The 21,027-nt window shown below is 41.0% G+C and overlaps 1 protein-coding gene and 1 long non-coding RNA gene across 5 annotated transcripts in view; one reads left to right on the top strand and one right to left on the bottom strand.

Moving 5' to 3' along the window:
- RFX4 (regulatory factor X4) overlaps positions 1-21,027 on the bottom strand; it is a 119,621-nt gene that overhangs the window by 71,923 nt on the left and 26,671 nt on the right. For 2 of the 4 annotated variants that reach the window (XM_007670037.3, XM_029079514.1), the window contains one exon: positions 1,932-1,989. In XM_007670037.3, the coding sequence (XP_007668227.1) occupies positions 1,932-1,989 (58 nt within the window). Of the gene's footprint in view, positions 1-654; positions 780-1,931; positions 1,990-5,853; positions 5,919-21,027 lie in introns of those variants that run through there. The other 2 variants (XM_007670038.4, XM_029079513.2) reach the window with 2 other exon arrangements.
- LOC114816718 lies at positions 6,287-21,015 on the top strand. The gene is made up of 2 exons (XR_003764528.2): positions 6,287-6,513; positions 20,934-21,015. It is a non-coding gene; the product is annotated as an uncharacterized LOC114816718 (long non-coding RNA).

The following is a 21,027-nucleotide window of genomic DNA, read 5'->3' as shown; positions in this document are numbered from 1 at the left end:
TGTGTCTCTGAAGATTAATTTTCTAACAGAGAAGTCCTGGAGTTCAAGCTAGAAATACAATATCCAAGTCAAGTTTCACTTTGTGAAACTAACATCAGACCTCCTCGTATGAGTCTGACCATTTGAAAATTGCATTTCATAATTCAAGAACACTTTGAATTAAACTTAGGCAATATTTTGAAAGAGGAATAAACATTCATGGGGGATGGATCAAGTGCTGGGATTTACTCATTTGATCAGTATGCATATATGCCTTGAATATATGCCACTTTTCTCAGTGGAACTTGTGACAAAAAAGTGACTGATGGTCATTCAAACACACGGTCACATTTGTCATGTACAAGGCAAATGCCAGGTTCAAGACTGAATTTCAGATGTCGAGTTAGAAGTAAAGAGAAACAACAAAAGAACAGAAAAAGGCAGAGACAAACCAAAAGTTTGAGACTTTTGAACATTATGAATCATAATGTTCTAGAATGAGCACTGTATGCGTCACTAAACAAGACACAGCATGCAGATTCCTCTCATTTTCCTGGCAGGGCCAGCTTCAGACAGTAAATGAGGTATGCAACCATCTCAGGATGTCATGCAGTGGAACCCCTTCAAAGAGAAGATGGCTACCCACGCCCCCACAAAGATAGAGGCTAACCCCACCCTTCTAAAAGTTGGTGGCCATTTGGCTCCTCTTCTATTTGGCAGCACTGTGGCCTTTGGCCCTCCACAAAGATGGTGACAGGATGGAAGTGGTCCTTAGGGAAGGTAAGTCAGGGCCTCAGAGCCTAGGTCCAAGAACAACAGGAATGGACCTAGTTATAGTTATGTTATACTGTGTGTGTGTGTGTGTGTGTGTGTGTGTGTGTACATCCAAACAAAATGATACAATAGGGAATGAGGTGGCCACCAATTTTCTTTATCTTAGGGTGGCCGAATTACCTGCTTACTGCCAGGAGATTGAAAATACCTTCCTACACATTTAACTTGAAACTCCTCCCTTCACCTTTGCTCATCTATGGGTGAATTAATATATGAAAAAGTACCTTGCTAGATGACAACCATCTGGCTTCCTTCTTTACTGTTTCTCCCACCTCTCTCTGGATTTTTTCCTACTGTTTTCCCCTCCCTGCTCATTTTTGTCTCCATTTTTCCTTAATTCTTTCACAGCCACTGAATTTAAATCTTTTGGTTCAGTGACTCAAAAATCTTCAATCTTATTGTTATCATTATTCTAATCATATGAAAATAGCAGGTATTATTCTCTTGCCCAGAACCTCCTACAGCACAAAAATGCACCATGGGAAACTGTTAAAGGAAAAGCAACCTCCTTCAGCTCCATCTCTTATTCTCCATGGGAAGAAGGCATATGCCCACTTGAGTCAAGAAATCATTTCTAAGGGATAGCTTCCTTGAGAGACGCCTAATCCATTATTTCCACTGCATCTCTTTGAGGTTCATTAAGGAATTCTTTAAGGAGCAAAACATGGGTAGCTGTACTTACATCCTCCCCTTTTCCCCCCTTCCTCCATTTAAGTTCACCAAAGTGTGTCCTACTCTAATGACAACCTGTGATCCTTCTGTGCAATGGGCAGAAGTAGGCTCCGCAATATTAAATCATAGAAATGAGGAGTTAGGAAGGGCAAGTCAAAGAGTCCAACCCCAGTGCTCTGAAACTGACAAGCGAGCTAAAAATGGATTGCATGTGGTAGTTCATTCCTACAAAGTTAAAGCCGAGCCGTAGGTGTAGGATGATATCACGGGGGGTACATTCTCACAGGATACGTTACTAACTAGAAGGACAACTAGACTGTGTAGTCAAACAAGCTGAATTGTTGTCTATTTCATTTTGAAATTTCAAGAATTATACCATTAGGAATACATTAAAGAATATGTGTATGAGTTCCTGATTCATTAAGCATTTCTTGGAGGACACTTACCACTGCAGAGTAGCTGGGGTAGAATGTGGTTTCGATGCTCTATTTTCTTTTTCCTCATCTGTGGAGAGAAAAAAAGGGTTGGACTTCAGTGGAAATTGCTACGGGCCTGTCAATTCTCCCTGTTCTCAATGAGAACGCTTCCTTTAAATATTGATCTTGCTGAAATCATGATATATTTTCCCCTCACTTGGATCACCCCCACTTAAAATCTGTAATAATGATAATAATGATGACAACAACTGTGCTATTTAAATGATTACTATGTGTCAAGCACTTTAATAAGCACTGGGCAGACACAAAATATAGAGCTTGCAGTCGAACTAGGAGGGAGAATAGGTATTGAATCCCCTTTCTGCAGATGAAAGAACTGAGGCACAGAGAAGTTCCTTAACATATGACTTGCCCAAGGTGACATAGCTGGGATTAGAACCCAGGTTCTCTGACTCGCAGGCCTGAGCTCTTTCCATTGGTTTTCTGTATCAAAGTGAAAGATCCATCTAATAGGAATCGAATAACATTAATGTTATTATCTTTCATTCTTCCAGAATTTCTAGATATTTTTATATTTTTATTCTTTCTTTCTGGTGTGAACCACCCCGCCTACATCAGTGCCACTTAGACATTGATGACTCGTACTCAGCAGTATCTTCCAGATCCTCAAAGAAGAGAAATAGAGGGATGTGCACCTGACGGAACCATCTATGAGCTCAGGGAATCATTTTCATAGTTATCACAGTTTTTATCTGGCTCCCTATGTCTCTAGGCTAGAAGTCAGCTTTTAATTCATTTCCTCATGATTCCATCTATGTCACTGTGATTTAATTTTTCCTCTACACATCACAATAGCCCTGTAGGAAATAACAATACTTTGATGAAACCTAGAAACACAGCTTTGTATATACTGATTCCCTTGGTCCATTTATTAAGTTTTATTATAAAAAATTCCATTGCCATCAATTTTTTTGTGTTATTTTCCATCCAATGTACCATTTTCCCAGGTAACGACAATCTACTTCTTCAGAAATTCTAAACAAGTGAAGCTAGTTCTTACAGTACTTGGAGCCTATAATTTTTAAACATGGGTTTTATTAGTACTAATTACTGGAAAATAGAAAAGGTATTTCCATCATCAATGTTTATTGAAGCACTACTGTGTAGAGAACATTGTACAAGGCACTTGGGAGATTGCCAGGAAGGTGCAAGAAATTTACCGTGCCCTTGAGGAGTTGTAGGAAGTCCAAGGGGCTCTCATACAAAAAAGAGCATGGCCTAAGTGGAAAAAGTATGGCCCTGTGAGTCAGGAGACCTGTGTTGAGTCAGAAGACCTGTGTTCTAATCTTGGCTCCACCATGTAATCATCATCGTCATAATAACTGTGTTATTTGTGAAATGCTTAGTATGTGCTAAGTACTGTACCAAGCTCTGGAGTAGATACAAACAAAATCAGGTTGGGCACAATCTCTCTCCCACACAGAGCTCACAAAGGGGAAGAGAGGACAGGTACCCCATTTTACAGAGGAGGAAACTGAGGCTGAGAGAAGTTAAGTGACTTGGCAGGGTCACAAAGAAGACAAGCGGTGGAGCCTAAATTAAGACCCAGGTCCTCTGGATCCCAGCCTGTACTCTTTCCAATAGGTCATGCTGCTTCCGCATGACATTTTGGCAAGTTACTTGTGTGTGCTTCAATTTCTGCATCTGTAAAAATGGGGATTAAATTCCAGTTCTCCTTCCCTGTTAGTCCGTGATCCTCCTATCGTCCAGGGATTGTATCTGACTCTATTTTCTTGAATCTACCCCAAAGCTTAATACATCATTTGGCACATAGTGTTTAAAACACTGCCACGGTTATATTATTAGTAGTAGAACATATGTGTGTTCTCCAGCCCTCCTGGACCTCTTTTAAGTCCTGAAAAAGTCTCTCAAAAGCATTTAGGCCAGGGTGGTGGGGTAAGGGAAGATGGTTTAAAGGCAGCTGTGATCTACTCCCCTGAGAGAGAAGGATCTAGGAGGCTTTAGCCCAGTAAGTCTGTAGCCCAGCTTTGAAGAGAAGACAATCAACTGCTACTGTCTTTGAGTCAGTCAATTAGTCAGTCATTGTATATGCTGAGGGCTTAATGAGTGCAGAGCACGTTACTAAGCACTTGGGAGAGTAGAATATAACAATTAACAGACACATTCCACGTCCATAATGAGCTTACAGTCTAGAAGGTTGGGAGAAGATTGAACTTTAAAAGAGGATGATAATTAACCCAGATCTTCCTTTCCTGATCATTTCCCCCAAAGGTAAGAGACCAATATTTCAATCAATTAATCAGTGGCATTTGTTGAGCTCCTACTCATTACAAAGCACTGTACTAAATCCTGGAAAGCACAACATGCATTCCGGGACCCTCAAACAATTTACAATCTAATGGTTTCATTCATTCATTCAATTGTATTTATTGAGCACTTACTGTGTGCAGAGCACTGTACTAAGCGCTTGGAAAGTACAATTTGGCAACAGAAACAATCCCTACCCAACAATGGGCTCACAATCTAGAAGGAGGAGACAGACAACAAAACAAAATAAGTAGACAGGCAGGTTTGAACAGGTCTCTATAAAGAAGGATAGTTCAAAGAAATGATTTGAATACAACTTCACAGAATCTCAAGATGTCATGATATGGATCACATAGAAGGTAACGATAATATGGGGGTAACAGCTGGAAACAGCCACAAACCAGTTAAGTAGACTTATGTCCATTAGGTATGGAATTTGTTCTTAAAAGTGCACTAAAGTTAAAACTAAGTGCACATACTCTTATCTGAATTCTCTGCGATGATGCCTTTAAACAGGCACACATACATACTTATCGTTCATGTTCAAAGGTGACAGCATTCAGTAGTTGCTCAGAAAATGCTGCTGCTGATGTGTCTAATATGATATAGGTACAAACATATATGTAGTCATAGTCTTACATGTGTTTATGTGCATTTGTGTACATTCCACATATTGTGGTTATTCACTTTTAATTGGTTCCATGAAATAGAGTGTTAGGAGAGCTAAAAATAGTATAGTTCCCATACTATATGTAGTATGCAAATAAGATAAAGTGCATTAATGCATTCCCAATATTGACTAGCCAAAAAAGGATAAAAAGATAATATAGTTACATGATCACTATGCAATATATGTGCCAATAATAAAACTTTGAATATGTTTTCCATACGTTAATGAAAAATATTAATTTATAAGGTGTTATATTTTGCATCCTATTCCGCAAAAAGGCACCTCGTACTAACACGCTAGAGACCTATCATTATTTTTCCTAAACAGATCTGCCATTATCTGCTGCTAAATTGACATGGACTACAATCGCTCCATTCAAGTCAGTCAAAATACTTCAAAGGTTGAAGTATATCTATCAATAGTATTTTCTGAGCATAGAGTTGGAAGACATGATCATTGCCCGCAAGGAGCTTATAGTCTAGAGGGGAAAATGAACATTGAAATAAGTTGCAGTTCGGGAAAATGGCAGAATAAAAGGGTATGTGTCTAAGTGCTTTGGGGCTGAGGATGGGATTAAACATCAAGTCCTTAGGGGTACGAATCCAAGAGTAGTAGATATAAAAGCCAAAATAAACTTGGCAGTGCTGAAAGAAAATCACCACTGAAATATAGTAGTGTGGTCAAAAAAGGGCTAAAGAAGAGTACTCTATCGGGGATGGCTGTTTATATGTATATAAGCATCCTGGAGTGAGAATCCTGCTCAATACAAGCTTGTAGATTCCTGTCACTACTTCTGGTGGTTGGCAAAGTATTACCAATTTACTCCTTAGAGACCTAATCTAAGCCTCCTGCTGTTGACATGAAATTCCTTCTAATATTCCTCACTATTTTCCTATTAATATGCCCTGCACTATGCCATTCCTATGTACTTACTCTTTTTATGCTTCTCCATCCTCTGGCAATGTGAGGAAAAATGGAGATCTGATTGGTAAAGAATTTGGAACGTAGATTTCTTTGGTGGGTAGCATTGTCTCTCATGCTTGCTGTTTCCTGGCACTGGGCAAGTAGCCTAGTGACTGGAACAATGGCTCCAGAGGGTCTGAATTCTGGGCTCTCTCCCAGGTTCCACAGCTGTCTCTCCATGAGGCCTCTTGGGCAAATCACTTGTCCCTCCTCCGGTGTATAAAGACTCTTAGTAAAATGAGGGCGTAACATAGGGAGCCAAAGATGTGGTTCTCAATCCTAAGGGATCTGTAGGGAGGATGACCACGAATTCAGCCTGCCTGGGCATCCCATCTGGCTTTCCTTCCTGTGTAAGTGTCTCAGGAAAATGCTATCCCAGAACCCTCTCCTTTCCCCAGCTCTTACACTGGGAGTGGGTGAGACGGATGCCAGGAATCACACGGGCACCACGATTTCAGGGTAGAGCAGTGCTTACAAAGCAGTACATCCCGTTTCCTTATTTCAGTTGTATGACCGTTCTATCAACAGAACTCTTTGCGGGGCCCTGTAAATCTTCCAGCCTCTCCTCACTGCCACACCTAACCTCAGATTCAGCTACAGGCAGACTGCAGGGAGACAGATAGAGAGATGGTAAGAAAAAGGGATTTGGAAGAACCAGTAAAACAGTTATCTTGGGTCTCCCCTAGTCTCTCATCTCCACACCCTATTTCCCCCTCGATTATCACTTCAGCACTTCTACTCCTCTTTCCTGAGTTTTTCACTGAAACAAGAATGGGGGGTGGAGAGAGGCTTCCAGCCCCCCACACCCGATGACAGGGTTGGTTATGTGATGCTACAGGTGTGATTTAAGAGCGGGAGGATCCACTTCTCTATAGATTCCATCGAAGCTTTCCCATAAATATCTATAATTGTTTGCTTCTTTGGTGCTCTTACTGAAATGTTTTACAAACTTAAATTCTACCACATAATTCTGTGCCAGTGCTTCTTCATTTTCCTATATTCAAAAGCTATTTTCAGCTCAATTCTTAGAGTACTGTAACTTATGTAACTTGGTCATTAAAAAAACCTTCTATTTTGAGAAATTTGGTGCCTTTCTATTAAACCAACTTTCAAGTGCTTAGTAAAGTACTCTGTACCCAATAACTTCTCAGGAGATACGACTGACTGATTGACTATCTTCAAATACACTTATTCTTAGCGCTCATCATTGAAAATAGTAAATGCCTACTCTCCAGCTCCACCTAGCACCCTACAAGTGTGATGCTCGCTGATGAAACAAAGTAACCTTGAAAGTTAGGTGCAGGTATTGTTTTTTTTTTACAAGAAGCAATTCTGACAAATTCTGAATTTGCCCCTTGTTGAGGACTAAGCTAACTATAGCAAGAATTGGCCCAAAAGTTTGGCCCAAAACCAAAAGTCTGAAGCCTACCTCAGGGGTGTGAAAGCCTGTTCAGGGAACGCTGGTGTGACACTCACCTGAACACAAAGTAATCCATGTCTTTTCATTCCTTCCGTCTCTTCCACCGAGCCATAAGCTCACTGTGGGCAGGGAATGTGCCTGTTATATTCTTCCAGGTGCCTAGTACAGTGCTCTGCACTCAGCACTCAATAAATACGATTGATTGACTGACTTAATTCCTTATCCAGTGATCTCGGATGGTCCCCAAAGTCAGGGAAGGCTGGTAGAGGTGATGACAGGCCATCAAGTGGGTGAAGGGGAGAAGGGGCAAAAGAGTGGTGGAGAGAACTTCATTGCTTGCCACCGAATCAGTAGAAATTAAGAAAGGTGAGCAGCCTCAACTGTGGCTTCAGCTTTTTCCACAAGGTAAGTGACACAGCCTTAAAACCTGCCCCCCCCCAAGACATATATACCAGATGGCAGAGAATGGAAATGGATATTGCCCAAATCTATGGTAAGATTAACTAGTTCCTTTGAATCGCATGTGGGTCCCAGTTCTACTGTTGGCTGGGTTGGCGTTTTTCTTTCATTTTGGGGTTTCTTTTTTCTTTTTCTGTTCTCTCTCTCTTGCTCTTTTTCAACTCTCTTGTCACAGTGAATATGCTATCATCTACCCCAGCTTCAGCACCAGACTAGCTAAAGCAGTTTCTGCTCTGTTGAAAGATTAGGAAAGAGAAATGGAGTCCCAGAAAGCTCAGCTACCCCAGGAATATATGGTGTAGGCATGGATGTAAAGTGACAAGATGATGATAATAATAATAATAGTTTTGTTACACACTATATGAAAAGCACTATTGGTATTTTTATTATTAATATGGTATTTATTAACTGCTTCCTATGCAGCAAGCAACTGTTCTAAACTCTGGGGTGGATATAAGTTAATCAGGTCAGACACAGTCTCTGTCCCACATGGGGCTCACAGTCTAAGGAGGGAGAACAGTTGAGGAAACTAAGGCACAGAGAAGTTAAATGACTTTCCCAAGGTTACATAGCATGTAAGTGGCAGAGCTGAGATTAGAAACCCAGGTACTCTGACTTCCAGGCCTGGGCTTTATATGCAGGGTGGGAGTGTGAAAGAGTTAGAGGCCAATGGAGGGTGAAGTGGTGATTTGAAAAGATGACTTTATGTAGATAAATGTAAAAACCCCAGGAAACAAATGACATCTTCACATTCGGTCACACGATAGCAATTACTTCCACAACATTATACTTCAGAGTCGATCAGTCACTCGATAGCACTTATTGAGCACCTATTTGGTATAGAGCACTGTACTGAGCTCTTGGAAGAGTTCAACAGAGGTAAAAGACACAATCTCTGCCCAGAGGAGTTTACGGGGGAGACAGATAAGTTAAAGGTACAGTGTGACTGCGTAAATACTGAGCTGATAGTCGAGAGAGTAAAAGCTAAGGGGAAAAAAATGAATTGAGGAGTGCTTCCTGGAGGAGGAGGGATTTTGGGAAGGCTTTGAAGATGCTGAGAGCAGTGGTATTATAGATCTGAGGGGGAGGGAGTTCCAAAAAAGGGAAAGGGCATGCATTAGGAGAAGCAAGAGGGAGAATCATAAATGAGGCTCAGTGAGAAAGTTAATTGGGGAGAACTGGGGAGCGCAAGCCAGGATACTGTGGGAGAAGAGATCTGAAAATAAGAGGGAAAGAGTTGATTAGTATCTTAAAACCAAGGGTCAGAGTTTTCTTCTTGATGCAAGAGGCAGAGTGGGTAACCATTGGAGGCATGGAGATATATACACAGAATGACATTTTAGAAAGATGATCTGAGCAGCAAAGTGAAATTCAAAGTGGGGAATGGAGAAGTTGGACTAACAAAAGTTACCTTCTGAATACAGAAAGAATTAAAGCACTGCATTTTAAGTTTTCCAAAAGAGGAAGAGAGCTGTAATGATGATGAAGATGATGATTGGTATTTATTAAATATTTACTATATGCCAAGAGCTGTGCTAAGCACACATAAATATAAGATAATCAGATAAATACAAGATAATCAGATTGAACACAGTCCCTGTCCCACATGGAACCCCTAGCTGAAAAGGGTAGGCAGACAGATATTTTATTCCCATTTTATAGATGAGGAAACTGAGGCTCAGAGAAATTATATGATTTGCCCAAGGACACACCGCAGGCCAGTGGAAGAGCCAGGACTAGAATCTGGGTCTTCTGACTCCCAGTCCTAGGATCTAGAAGAAATGAGAAGGTCTACCAGAATATCAAACTTACCAGGCAGGAGGCATGCCTGTGGACACATTCTCATGTGGAAAAAACACTACATCTGCCATGTCCTCAACCAAAAGCTTTTTCATTCTCTTGGGTTGAACTGTGACAAAAAAAGCATTACCTTCAAAAATCCTATAGCTGCATATCAACTCAGATGTAATTAAGAGCTTTAAGACCCTGAGGATGGGTTCTACTTAATTTTTCTCCATGCTATCACAAATTTGCCCCAGGCAAATACAGTCAGTCTCTGCCTGTTAGGACCTTGCAATTTAAAGCAAATGACATCAGTGCACACCTACTGAACTCACATCTGTACATTAAACTAATTCTACACGAAACCAAGTTACATTACCCACAGAGATGATCCATTTTGTAAAACCTTATTTTCAGGAACAATTTTTTTAAATAGGCTAGATTCCCTTTCTGCCGATATGACTGATTTTGAAGGTTAAAGCAGTAGCTACTCAAAATCGATGAACCTCAAACATTGAAATGTAGATATTTGCTGGAAAAAGTCTCAAAGAGCACAGTTTATTTGAGACTGGTGTAGTGGTGAAGCTGTTGTTATCATGAAGTCTCTCATCACCTCCTGCAGCACATGCTCTTAAGCATCTTTCCTCCCTCTATAATGCCTCCCACAAGCAATTCATTCATTCCTTCAATGGTATTTATTGAGTGCTTACAATGAGCAGAGAACTGTACTAAGCGCTTGGAAAGTACAATTCAGCAACAGATAGAGATGATCCCTACCTGACAATGGGCTCACAGTCTAGAAGGGGGGAAACAGACAACAAAACAAAACAAGTAGACAGGCACAAATAGCATCAAAATAAATAGAATTATAGGTATATACGCATCATTAATAAAATAAATAGAATAAAAAATATGTATGAATATACATAGGTGTTGTGGGGCAGGGAGAGGGATAGAGCAGAGGGACGGAGTAAGGGCGATGGGGAGGGGCGGAGGAGCAGAGGAAAAGGGGGGCTCAGTCTGGGAACGCTGCTGCCCACCGGTACTGGGGTTATATTCATCCCACTTTCCTCTAGCCCCGCTCAAGAACAGGCTGAAAACTGAGTACTACATGTAGGTGAAATGCCAAGGTTCGCTAGGTCATAAACAGCAGCCAACCCTGTTTGTCTGAATAGCATTTAATAATAATAATGATATTTGTTAAACACTCACTATATCCCCAGGTGGGTCAGAGACTGTATCCAACCCAATTATCTTGTATCTACCCCAGCGCCTAGAACAAGCACCTAGAACAAGGTAATTGGGTTGGATACAATCCCTGTCCCATCTGGGGCTCGCAGTTTTAATCTCCATTTTACAAATGAGATAACTGAGGCACAGAGAAGTGAAGTGTATTGCTCAAGGTCAAACAGCAGACAGAGCTGGGATTAGTACCCAAGTCCTTCTGACTCCCAGGCCCATCCTCTATCCCCTAAAACAACTCCTGAGCTTCCTTTTTTTGCCTGGTACATATCTTCCTCCATATTTTAAATCGGGTCGGCAACTGGGTTGTATAGAAGAGCCAAACAAAATGAAACCTGTGAGCAGTTAGTGTGCCAAGAGCCAGTGATATAATATAACACGCTCATGTAGCTTACTTCTTAACGGAGATAAGATTTTGAAATAGTAGTAAGAAGAATTTAAAGTGAAACCCGTACTTCCACTGATATTTTCTTATAGGGCTCTAAGAGATGGGGAGAAAAATGGGAGAGGAGAGCAGTACTCTGCTCACAGTAAGTGCTCAATAAATATGCTTAATTGAGAAGCAAGAGGATGAAAGAGGGAAGGAGAAGAGGAAAGAAAAGGGAGGCTAGGAGAGAGAAAATTAACTTATTCTCGATTGTTTTTAATTGGGAAGTGGGGAGAGTGAGTGTCACACTACCAAAGCCCAGTTCCTGCTTCAATGAAGCTACCTCGCTTAGTGGATAGAGCAGAGGCCTGAGAGTCAAAATGTCCTGGGTTCTAATCCCAGCTCTGCCAAATACCTGCTGTGTGACCTTGGGCAAATCACTTAGCTTCTCTGGGCCTCAGTTACCTCATCTGTAAAATAGGTATTAAGAGTGTGAGCCCCATGTGGGACAGGGACTGTGTCCAACCTGATTAACTTGAATCTACCCCAGTGGTTAGAACAGTGCTTGGCACATAGTAAGCACTTAACAAGTACCAAAATAATAATAATAATCTTCCTCCTCCTTACTCCGCACCACTTAGCTGCTCCAGTCATGGCCCCCATGGCACCCAGCTCAGGGGCTGGACTCGCCCACTGTTCTGGTGCCTCCCTCCCTGGCGTGCCAACCCACCCAGAATTATGCAGCCCCTCCCGCCCACCCCCCACCACCGCTACTGCTGCTGCTATAATCAGCGCGTGCAGTGCCTGGCACGAAGGCTCCTCTTGCCCCTTGTCCTGGAACCCGTAGGGAATGAACAGTATCCTGCCCTGCCTGGCTTTACTGGCCAGCCTTGGCATCACTGCTGCTTGCTGATGACAACACAGGGCATGTGGGTGTCCATCCTGGGTGAGGTAGGACCAGAGACAGATACAAATCAGCCCCACCGATGCAGAGAGGAACAAGAACCTATCAGGGTTCTAATCTCGGCTCCACCACTTGTCTGCTGTGTGAACTGGGCAAGTGACTTGACTTCTCTGTGCCTCAGTCACCTCATCTGTCAAATATGGATTAAGACTGCGAGTCCCATGTGGGACATGTCCAACCTGTCATCTTGTATCTACTCCAGTGCCTTGCATATAGGAGACCTGGGGTATAGTAAAAACTTCAAAAATGACATTTAAAAATAAAAACAACTCTAGCTCACCCTGCGATCCACCTCAGCCTAAGGTGAGGCTGCATTTGACCAAAAAAGGGCAAAGAGAAGAACCTACATCTCAGCCCTCTTCTGGCTGTAAAGGGAGGAATGTGCCTACTACTTCCTGCCCCCAAAATCTGTGGTGGGGAGGGGAGAAGCTAAATGGCATCAGTCCATGGGTTAATATAGCTCACAAAACCCGAATATGGTCGACCCTTGTTCTAAATAATGACACACAAGGCCTGTTCTAAATAATGACACACAAGGCCCTAGCTTGCAAGTCTCTATATGCTCATAACAAACACCACAAGTCCAGGCTTTTTATTTTAATTTTGAATTTGCCCAAATTGGACCACCTCATCCCTATCAGGTCCAGACTCCAGGTTCCTTGGTTCTGATCCTTCTCTATCCTTTAGTCGGGCGGTAAACATGTTTGGATAGAGAATCTAAAAGGTCCAAAGGTCTGTATCAGGAACATTTAGCTGGAGAAATTTCACAAACACACCCTCTCTTCCATGACTTGGATTTTGTTTTTCAAGGAAATTAACAGTGTTAACCACAGAAATTTTTCACACCTGAATAGACTAAATAATGCTCCTTTAAGTAGCTCAGCCTGCCAAGATTTTGGAGAACAGGCCAGATCATGAGTTTTCCTGCATACAATTTTCAGGCTTCCTGTTTCTTGCTCAAATTCTTCATTTTTCTAGTTATCTTAGTATTCTCCTGCTTGTTACCCTCTCTTCACCATTACTACCTACTAGTTGGTTTGCGCATGATTACCAAGAGCTAAAATTGTTCCATCTGAATAAACATACGGAATCCTGGATGCTGCTCTCTGTCTTTACAAACCTCTAAATCTGGAAAATTGGAACGGTGATCTCTGGGAACAAGCTCACTGGCAAGATTTCCAGGACTTTCTGCTTCCAGACAGACTGAAAATCCCACAATAACAACATTTCTTGGACTATGCCAGAACTTTTCAGACTGGAACCAGTACAGAGGCATTTACATTTTATGAAGAATTAAAATTCCTACGTAAGCTCTAGACTGCAGCTTAGCTCTAGACTGTAAGCTCAATGTGGGCAGGAAATGTGTCCGTGTATTGCTATACTGGACTCTCCAAAGTGCTTAGTACAGTGCTTTACATACAGTAAGCATGCAATAAATACAACTGAATGAATGAATGAAAGCCTCAGATGGCACTGCGATGTAAATTGGGCTCAGGGTCTATGATAAAATTCCAATTGTATTTGATTTCATTGGAATTATCTGGCCATTTCCAACAATAAGGCATATTTTTTCATTCATTCATTCATTCATTCATTCAATCATATTTATTGAGCACTTACTGGGTGCAGAGCACTGTACTAAGCAGTTGGGAGAGTACAACAATAAATGAAACATTCCCTGCCCTCAGAGAGTTTACAATCCTGATAGGTGTTGCCGTGTAATCTGCCCAGGTCATAATGGTCCGAAAGTTGAGATTGCAGAAGACTAGCCTATGAGAAATAGATGTTATCCCTTGATACCATTTTTTCCCTAAATGTAATCCTGGAAGCCAACCACAACATGTTAAGTCCCTTAGAAGCTACAGCATCACTTGTTTGTCTGAGACAATTGAGATGCGCTGCCTTCATTCTGCCACCCTTTCTCTTCCTGACTTCTGAAATCATCTTGCATTTGGAGTTCTATCTATCAGCTAAGTTGCTCATTTTGGATGAAATCACAGGTTATATCTATTAAGCACTCTGGTCTATTGGTGTTAGAGAAGCAGCGTGGCTCAGTGGAAAGAGCACGGGCTTTGGAGTCAGAGTTCATGAGTTCGAATCCCAGCTCTGCCACTTGTCAGCTGTGTGACTGTGGGCAAGTCACTTCACTTCTCTGTGTCTGAGTTCCCTCATCTGTAAAATGGGGATTAAGACTGTGAGCCCCACGTGGGACAACCTGATTCCCCTGTGTCTACCCCAGCGCTTAGAACAGTGCTCTGCACATAGTAAGCGCTTAACAAATACCAACATTATTATTATTATTATTAGATGTACGCTCATTATGGACAGGGAACATGTCTACCAACTCTGTTGTACTCTAGTCTCATAACCTAGTGGATAGAACATGAGCTGGGGAGTCAAAAGGACCTGGGTTCTAATCCCTGCGCTCCGTCACTTGTGTGCTGTGTGACCTTGGGCAAGTCACTTCACTTCTCTGTGCCCCAGTCACCTCATCTGTAAAATGGGGATTGAGACTGTGAGCTCTACGTGGGACAGGGTTAGTGTCCAACCTGATTAGCTCGTATCTACCCCAGCGCTTAGTACAGTGCCTGGCACATAGTAAGTGCTTAACAAATACCACGATTACTGCGCTCTGTACAAAGTAAGTGCTCCGTAAATACCACTGATTGATGGGTTTGTCTTTGAATGGGAACAGAAATCAATGAAGAGTATTTATTTATTGAGCACATCTGTGTGCAGGGCAGTATAATTTCAGGGTTTGGTGATCTGAGATGGTGAAAGTCAGGGAATGGGAGGAGGTGGGAGTTCAGCTCCCCTCATTCTCCATGGAGGGTACCCCTCCCTAGTTCTCTGTTTGACCCCTCCCCTCCCTCTCACAGTGGAGTTATTTATAGATGGGGCATGTAGGGCAAGGGGGATAAAGTGGGGAGTGTGATTAATCTGATCAGGATGGGTAGTCCAAAATGGAAGATTTCCAAAGATAGGAGAAGCACTCTTCTAAAACTTTTCCCAGAGCTTGAACACACCATTACGTTTCAAGGGCTGCCTTTCAAATAGTTGTAAAGCAGAGTTTTGTACACACTTCTCATTAAAATAAGTTTGGCTTTCATTTTGGCCCCTGCATTGAGCCATCTTTCTTAATAATAATGGTATTTTTAAGCACTTACTATGTGTCAGGCACTGTACTAGCCACTAAGCCATGCTGCTTTCCCTTAGAAACATGGGAAAGGTAACTGTTCATCCTACTCTTAAAAACTCAAAAAAAAAAAAAAGGGGGAAACGCCTTACATTATTCCAGTGTTTCACAACTTCCAGTGTCTAACTTAAATCTCACTGGCTGTAAATTAAGCTAATGCTTATTTGGACAGTTCCCAGTGAAAACAGAAAACAGCTCTTTGAACAACACTGGTTCAGATACTTGGACAGCAATTTAGTTCCCTCTCAACCTTCTTTTCTCTAAACAAAATAAACCCAATTTAATATTTTCAAAAAGAACCTATTTCCCAAAAATTTAAGCACTTTTGCTGCTTTCTTCTGAGCCTTGTGCAAACTTTTCATTGCTCAGAAGTTACAGGGGCCCAACTAAGACATACTCCTTCAAGAAATAACCAATAAATATTATGGGAGGATGACCTCAGGATTCTTTCTTGTCTTACATTCTCTATAATAAACAGTGCAGTGTCATGTTACTGTTGTTTAAACAGTAGTGCCACACAACTGATTTATACTGAGTTTGAGGTAAACTCTGATCTGTGTGATTTCAACAAGCTAGTGTGTCTTTCCCACTCAAGACTGGAAGTTCACTGTGTGCAGGGAATGTGTCTACAAACTCAGTATAGTTATATTGTACTCTTCTGAGCATTTAGGACAGTGTTCTGCACACAGAAAGTACTCAGTACATACAACTGATTTAATACCTTCAACAAGCTATTGCTTGGACTGAAGAATTTCATATTAGCAATTGGCCTCTGGACATAGTCCTTCAACAGTAATTATAATAATGATAATGGTATTTGTTAAGAGCTTACTATGCGCCAGGCACTGTTGTAAGCACGGGGATAGATACAAGGTAGTCAGGTTGTCCCATGTGGGGCTCACGGTCTTCATCCCCATTTTACAGAGGCTGAGAGAAATTAAGTGGCTTGCCCAAGGTCACTTAGCAGATAAGTGGCAGAGCTGGGATTAGAACCCACATCCTCTGACTCACAAGCCTGTGCTCTTTCTACTAAGCCACACTGCTTGGTGATATACTTAATAGATAAGCAGTCTCTTAATAGTAGGGTGGTCTAAATCATAGTTTCCTGTTGGCTGTGCAACCCTTAAGCCCTTTCATAATCACTCCAGCCCTGCAGCACTTATGTACATATCCCTCTACTCGATTATTTTCCCCATAAGTACTTAATTTTAATGTGTCTCCCCCTGTAGACTGTCAGCATCTTCTGGGCAGGAATCACATCTACCAACTCTACTGCACCGTACTTTACCTAGGGCTAAGTACAGTGCTCTACACCCAATAAGTACTCCATAAATACCGTTAATTGACACTAGAAACATGCCATAGACAACAAAATTAATAAAATATAAGTGAAGACATATTAGATCCCTTACATCCCTCTAATATTCCATGTTTGACATTTTTGTAATTATTATTACTAATAATAACAATATTAGCATTAGTATTTGTTAAGTGCTTACCATATGCCAAGCACTGTACTAAGTGCTGGGGTAGATGCAAGATAATCAGGTCCCACATGGGGCTCACAGTTTAAGTAGGAGGGATAATCGATACTAAATGCCCATTCTGCAGATGAGGGAACTGATGCACAGAGAAGTTAAGTGGCTTGCCCAAGGTCACACAGCAATCAAGTGGCAGATTTGGGATTAGAACCCAGGGCCTGTGACTCCCAGACCCATGCTCTTTCCACTAGGCCACGCTGCTTCCTATAGAGATAATATTCATTCAATAGTATTTCATTCAATAGTATTTACTGAGCGCTTACTATGTGCAGAGCACCGTACTAAGCGCTTGGAATGTACAAATCAGTAACAGAATTAGCCTTGCACATATTTCTTTTAAGAAACTGGCAGCTAAATATTTTCTACCAATCCCATCATAGGTAGAAAGAGAATGCTCTACAAGTTATCTGGCATAAATTTTATTTTTTCAGGGGTAACTGGGTTAGTACCTATAGTATCTACATGGGCAGATTAGTCCGGCAAATTTGCTTCATTGCAAAATCACCTTAATTTATACTCAGTACTCTGTGATTGCCTATATCTTGCAAAGCAGTTTATTGATGATATATTCTAATATGTTGTCAGACAAAATGATCATCCTAAACTATGACTTTGGATTTAAGGAGTCTCATAATGCTCTCCACCTCCATTGTCCTAAATCAGTAACAGCAAAAGACTTCATTCCCCAATATTGGCCAAACGGAAAATGCTCTTTTCACTCAAACGATACAGGAGAGAAGCGTTTCATTGTCATCTCAATTCTCTCTCCACTTAAATTCATCATAATATCTAGATTCTGTAGAAGTTCCTTTTTATGGTATTTATTAAGTGCTTACTATATGCTGAGCGCTGTACCAAGCACTGGGGTACATACCAGCTAATCAAGTTGGACACAGTCCATGTCCCACATGGGGTTCACAATCCTAATCCCCATTTTACATATGTGGTAACTGAGGCACAGAGAAGTTAAGTGACTCGCTAAGGGCACACAACAGACAAGTGGAGAGTTAGGATTAGAACCCAGGTCCTTCTGACTCCCAGGCCCAGGCTCTATTCACTAGGCCATGCTACTTCTCTGAACATCTTCGTGCTTCTACCCCCCATTTCCCAGGGTTGAATCTCGTCCTATAGAAATCCTGAAAGATGGAGTTGTAGAGACGATAACTTTTTTACCGCAAGTGTTAGCTATGGTGACCATCATATTGTAAGTGAAAATTAAACTGAAAATAAGAAAAATATTTCCACTCTTTCCTTTACTCTCCTTGAAGCTCCCTTTATTCTCTTGTACCTCCTTCCTGGTTCTTAGTTTTCTCCTCTTTAGATAAGGGAACATTTTCTTGGCTCTCTGCATGACTAATGTCCAGCATATTGTTTTGAAACAATGCAGCTGTCTGCTCCTTGGGAGAACTTCAAAATGTTGACCCACTTTTTTGAGAAAACTCAATGATTTATCCCTCGTGACTGTAACAGAATAAAATAATTTCAGTGTAAAATAACTGAGATTTAAAGATTGACTTAAAAGACAATAAATATATTACAGATTTGGATTTTTGCAGCTATCCCTGCATATTCATTCATTCATTCAATCATATTTATTGAGCGCTTACTGTGTGCAGAGCACTGTACTAAGGTCTTGGAAAGTACAGTTCAGCAAAAAATAGAGACAATCCCTGCCAGACAACGAGAGGGCCTGGAACAAAATGGATTCCAAATACACTCCAGTTCCTCTATAGCTGTGATGATGATAACATCTCAAATTCTCAGGAGAAATTATCTTTTAAGGGGAAGGTGAAAACTGAATTTTCAAAACCAAGTCAAAATGATGACTCCAAAAAAAATGTTTCTTACCAAATATCTCTCCAACACCATAAAAGACAGAAAAAAAGTCTTTTAAAGATATTTACAAAATGTTGGATCGAAGTTGGAAGAAGACTGGAAAGAGGAAGAGGGAGAGGGGAGAGGATGAGAATGACTGCATAATTCAGAGCTGTGATCTCACACCCAGGGAGTTAAGTAAAACTTCTAAACCATAAAGCATTTAAGATGTGTTTGTACTACACAAGGAAAAAACCTCTACTCTTTCCTCTGGTGAGGAAAAACTTCCACAGGGAGTAAAATTTACATTTTACATGGGTGGTTTACATTTACCTTTGTGATGAAAATGGATGCTTTTACGTCGAAGGTACACTTTTAGGAACCCAAGGTATTGGATTCACTATGGCTTCCAAGACCCTAACAGCACTCAACAACCCTAAGCAAGGTAAAGTCAGAGAAGAATTCCTCACCCTGCTGAAAATTTAGTTTCTATATCTGGAAAGCAAATGCAAAATTGGGGCTGATTTGACCTTATTGAATTAATATAATATTAATATATAATATTAACTCTATTAATTTTACCTACTCAGATACATAGGTCCCCCTTCTAGACTGTAAACTTGTTGTGGGCAGAGAATGGATCTACCAACTCTATTATACTGAACTCTCCTAAGTGCTTAGTGCACTGCTCTGCACAAAGTAAGTCCTCAATAAGTACCAATGTTTCCTTGAAACATAAAATTCCTCCTGCAGCATGGCCCAGGGGAAAGAGCATGGGTCTGGGAGACAGAGGAACTGGGTTCTAATTTCAGCTCCACCACCTGACTGTTGTGTGACATTGGGCAAGTCATTCAACTTCTCTGTGCCTCAGCTACCTCCTCTGAAAATGGGGATTAAGACTGTGAACCCCATGTGAGACAGGGGCTGTGTCCAACCTGATTAGCTTGTATCTACCCCAACACTTAGAATAGTGCTTGATGTATAGCAAGAGCTTCACAAATACCATCATTATTTTCTGGGACACAGACTGTGTCCAACCTGATATCTTGTAACTACCCCAGTGGTTAGTACAGTGCCCGGCACATAGTAAATGCTTAACAAATATCACAATTATTATCCTCTATTCTGATTGAAGAAATAAGATCTATATTAAGACCAACCAAAGTAATTTATGAGAGTTCAATGAAAAATGAGCAAAAACAATATTCTGAATTCCAAATCTGGAATGACTAGAAATAACATGGAAAATCCACTGGTTACTTGAAAAATATACATTTGCTAATTTGGAACTGGTTATTTTTACTTCTTTCCTATCAGCTACCCTCTGAGAGTCTCTGCTTAGAATATAATTTGGTTTGCTATCAGAATTTCTCAGTGCAATAAAAAGGATAATAAACATAGCCTGATTCTAAAACCACTGATACAGTATGCAGTACAACAGTTTTCTTTGTAGAATGGTTCATACCTCTTGCTAAAAACAGAATTCATTTTTTGACTCACCAGCCTCTCTACATTTCCTCCAGTTATTTTTGTATTGTGATGTACCGATTCAAGGCTTAAAACACGGATGTTCTTACATATGGATCGTTTTGTTGGTTGTTTGGTTTGTTGTTGGAAATGCCGAGAAAGGACTAAGAATTTCAACCAGGGCTGGCACTGGGGTGAGGTGGTTAGCTACCTCTTTGGAGGGACCATAAATGCCAGCTGTTCAAAAAGGAGTTTGGGATTTTAGTGTGGATGAGGATTGGGAGGAGACAGGCCTCCAAGAGCAAAGACAGTCACCATTTTGGGTTTTTTCCTCCCCAGCTGGAAACTCTCAGGTCTTGTCAGAGACCTAGGATGAGCAAGTCTGAAAGCTGAAAAAGGTGTGAGGCAATCACCTACATTAGCCCTGGGGAGTAGACGCCTATGTCTAGAACAGAGTGCTCCGAAGGAGCCATTTCTTGTCAGCATGAGTCTTCAAATCATGAAATGGAAATGCTTCCCCAAAGCTTTATCGGTAGCCAAAGCACTGCCGCACTTAGTGGTTTTTAATTAGTGACTGACTTTGCAGACAAACAGCCTTTGAAGACCCCAAACTCAGTTCTCCAACTGAAGGAATAGCTAGAAGAGTAATTTTTCTCTGTATTGACAAAGTCATCACTTGAAAATCCTAGAGCTATTATTATAATTTTGAGGCTACTTCTTAAATCGCATTAGGAGTAGCCATATTGCTAGTACAGGATATTTGATCTAATTCCTTTGTTATGATTTTCTCTTTTCAGATGAAACATCATCTTTGAAAGGAACAATCCAACAGTACCATTCAGTCAATAGGACATGTCAATAAAACTTTAACAGAATGAACATCAGCTACTT

Source organism: Ornithorhynchus anatinus, chromosome 14 (assembly GCF_004115215.2).
Source record: "Ornithorhynchus anatinus isolate Pmale09 chromosome 14, mOrnAna1.pri.v4, whole genome shotgun sequence".
NCBI lineage: Eukaryota > Metazoa > Chordata > Mammalia > Monotremata > Ornithorhynchidae > Ornithorhynchus > Ornithorhynchus anatinus.
This window is presented reverse-complemented; position numbering and strand designations above follow the sequence as displayed.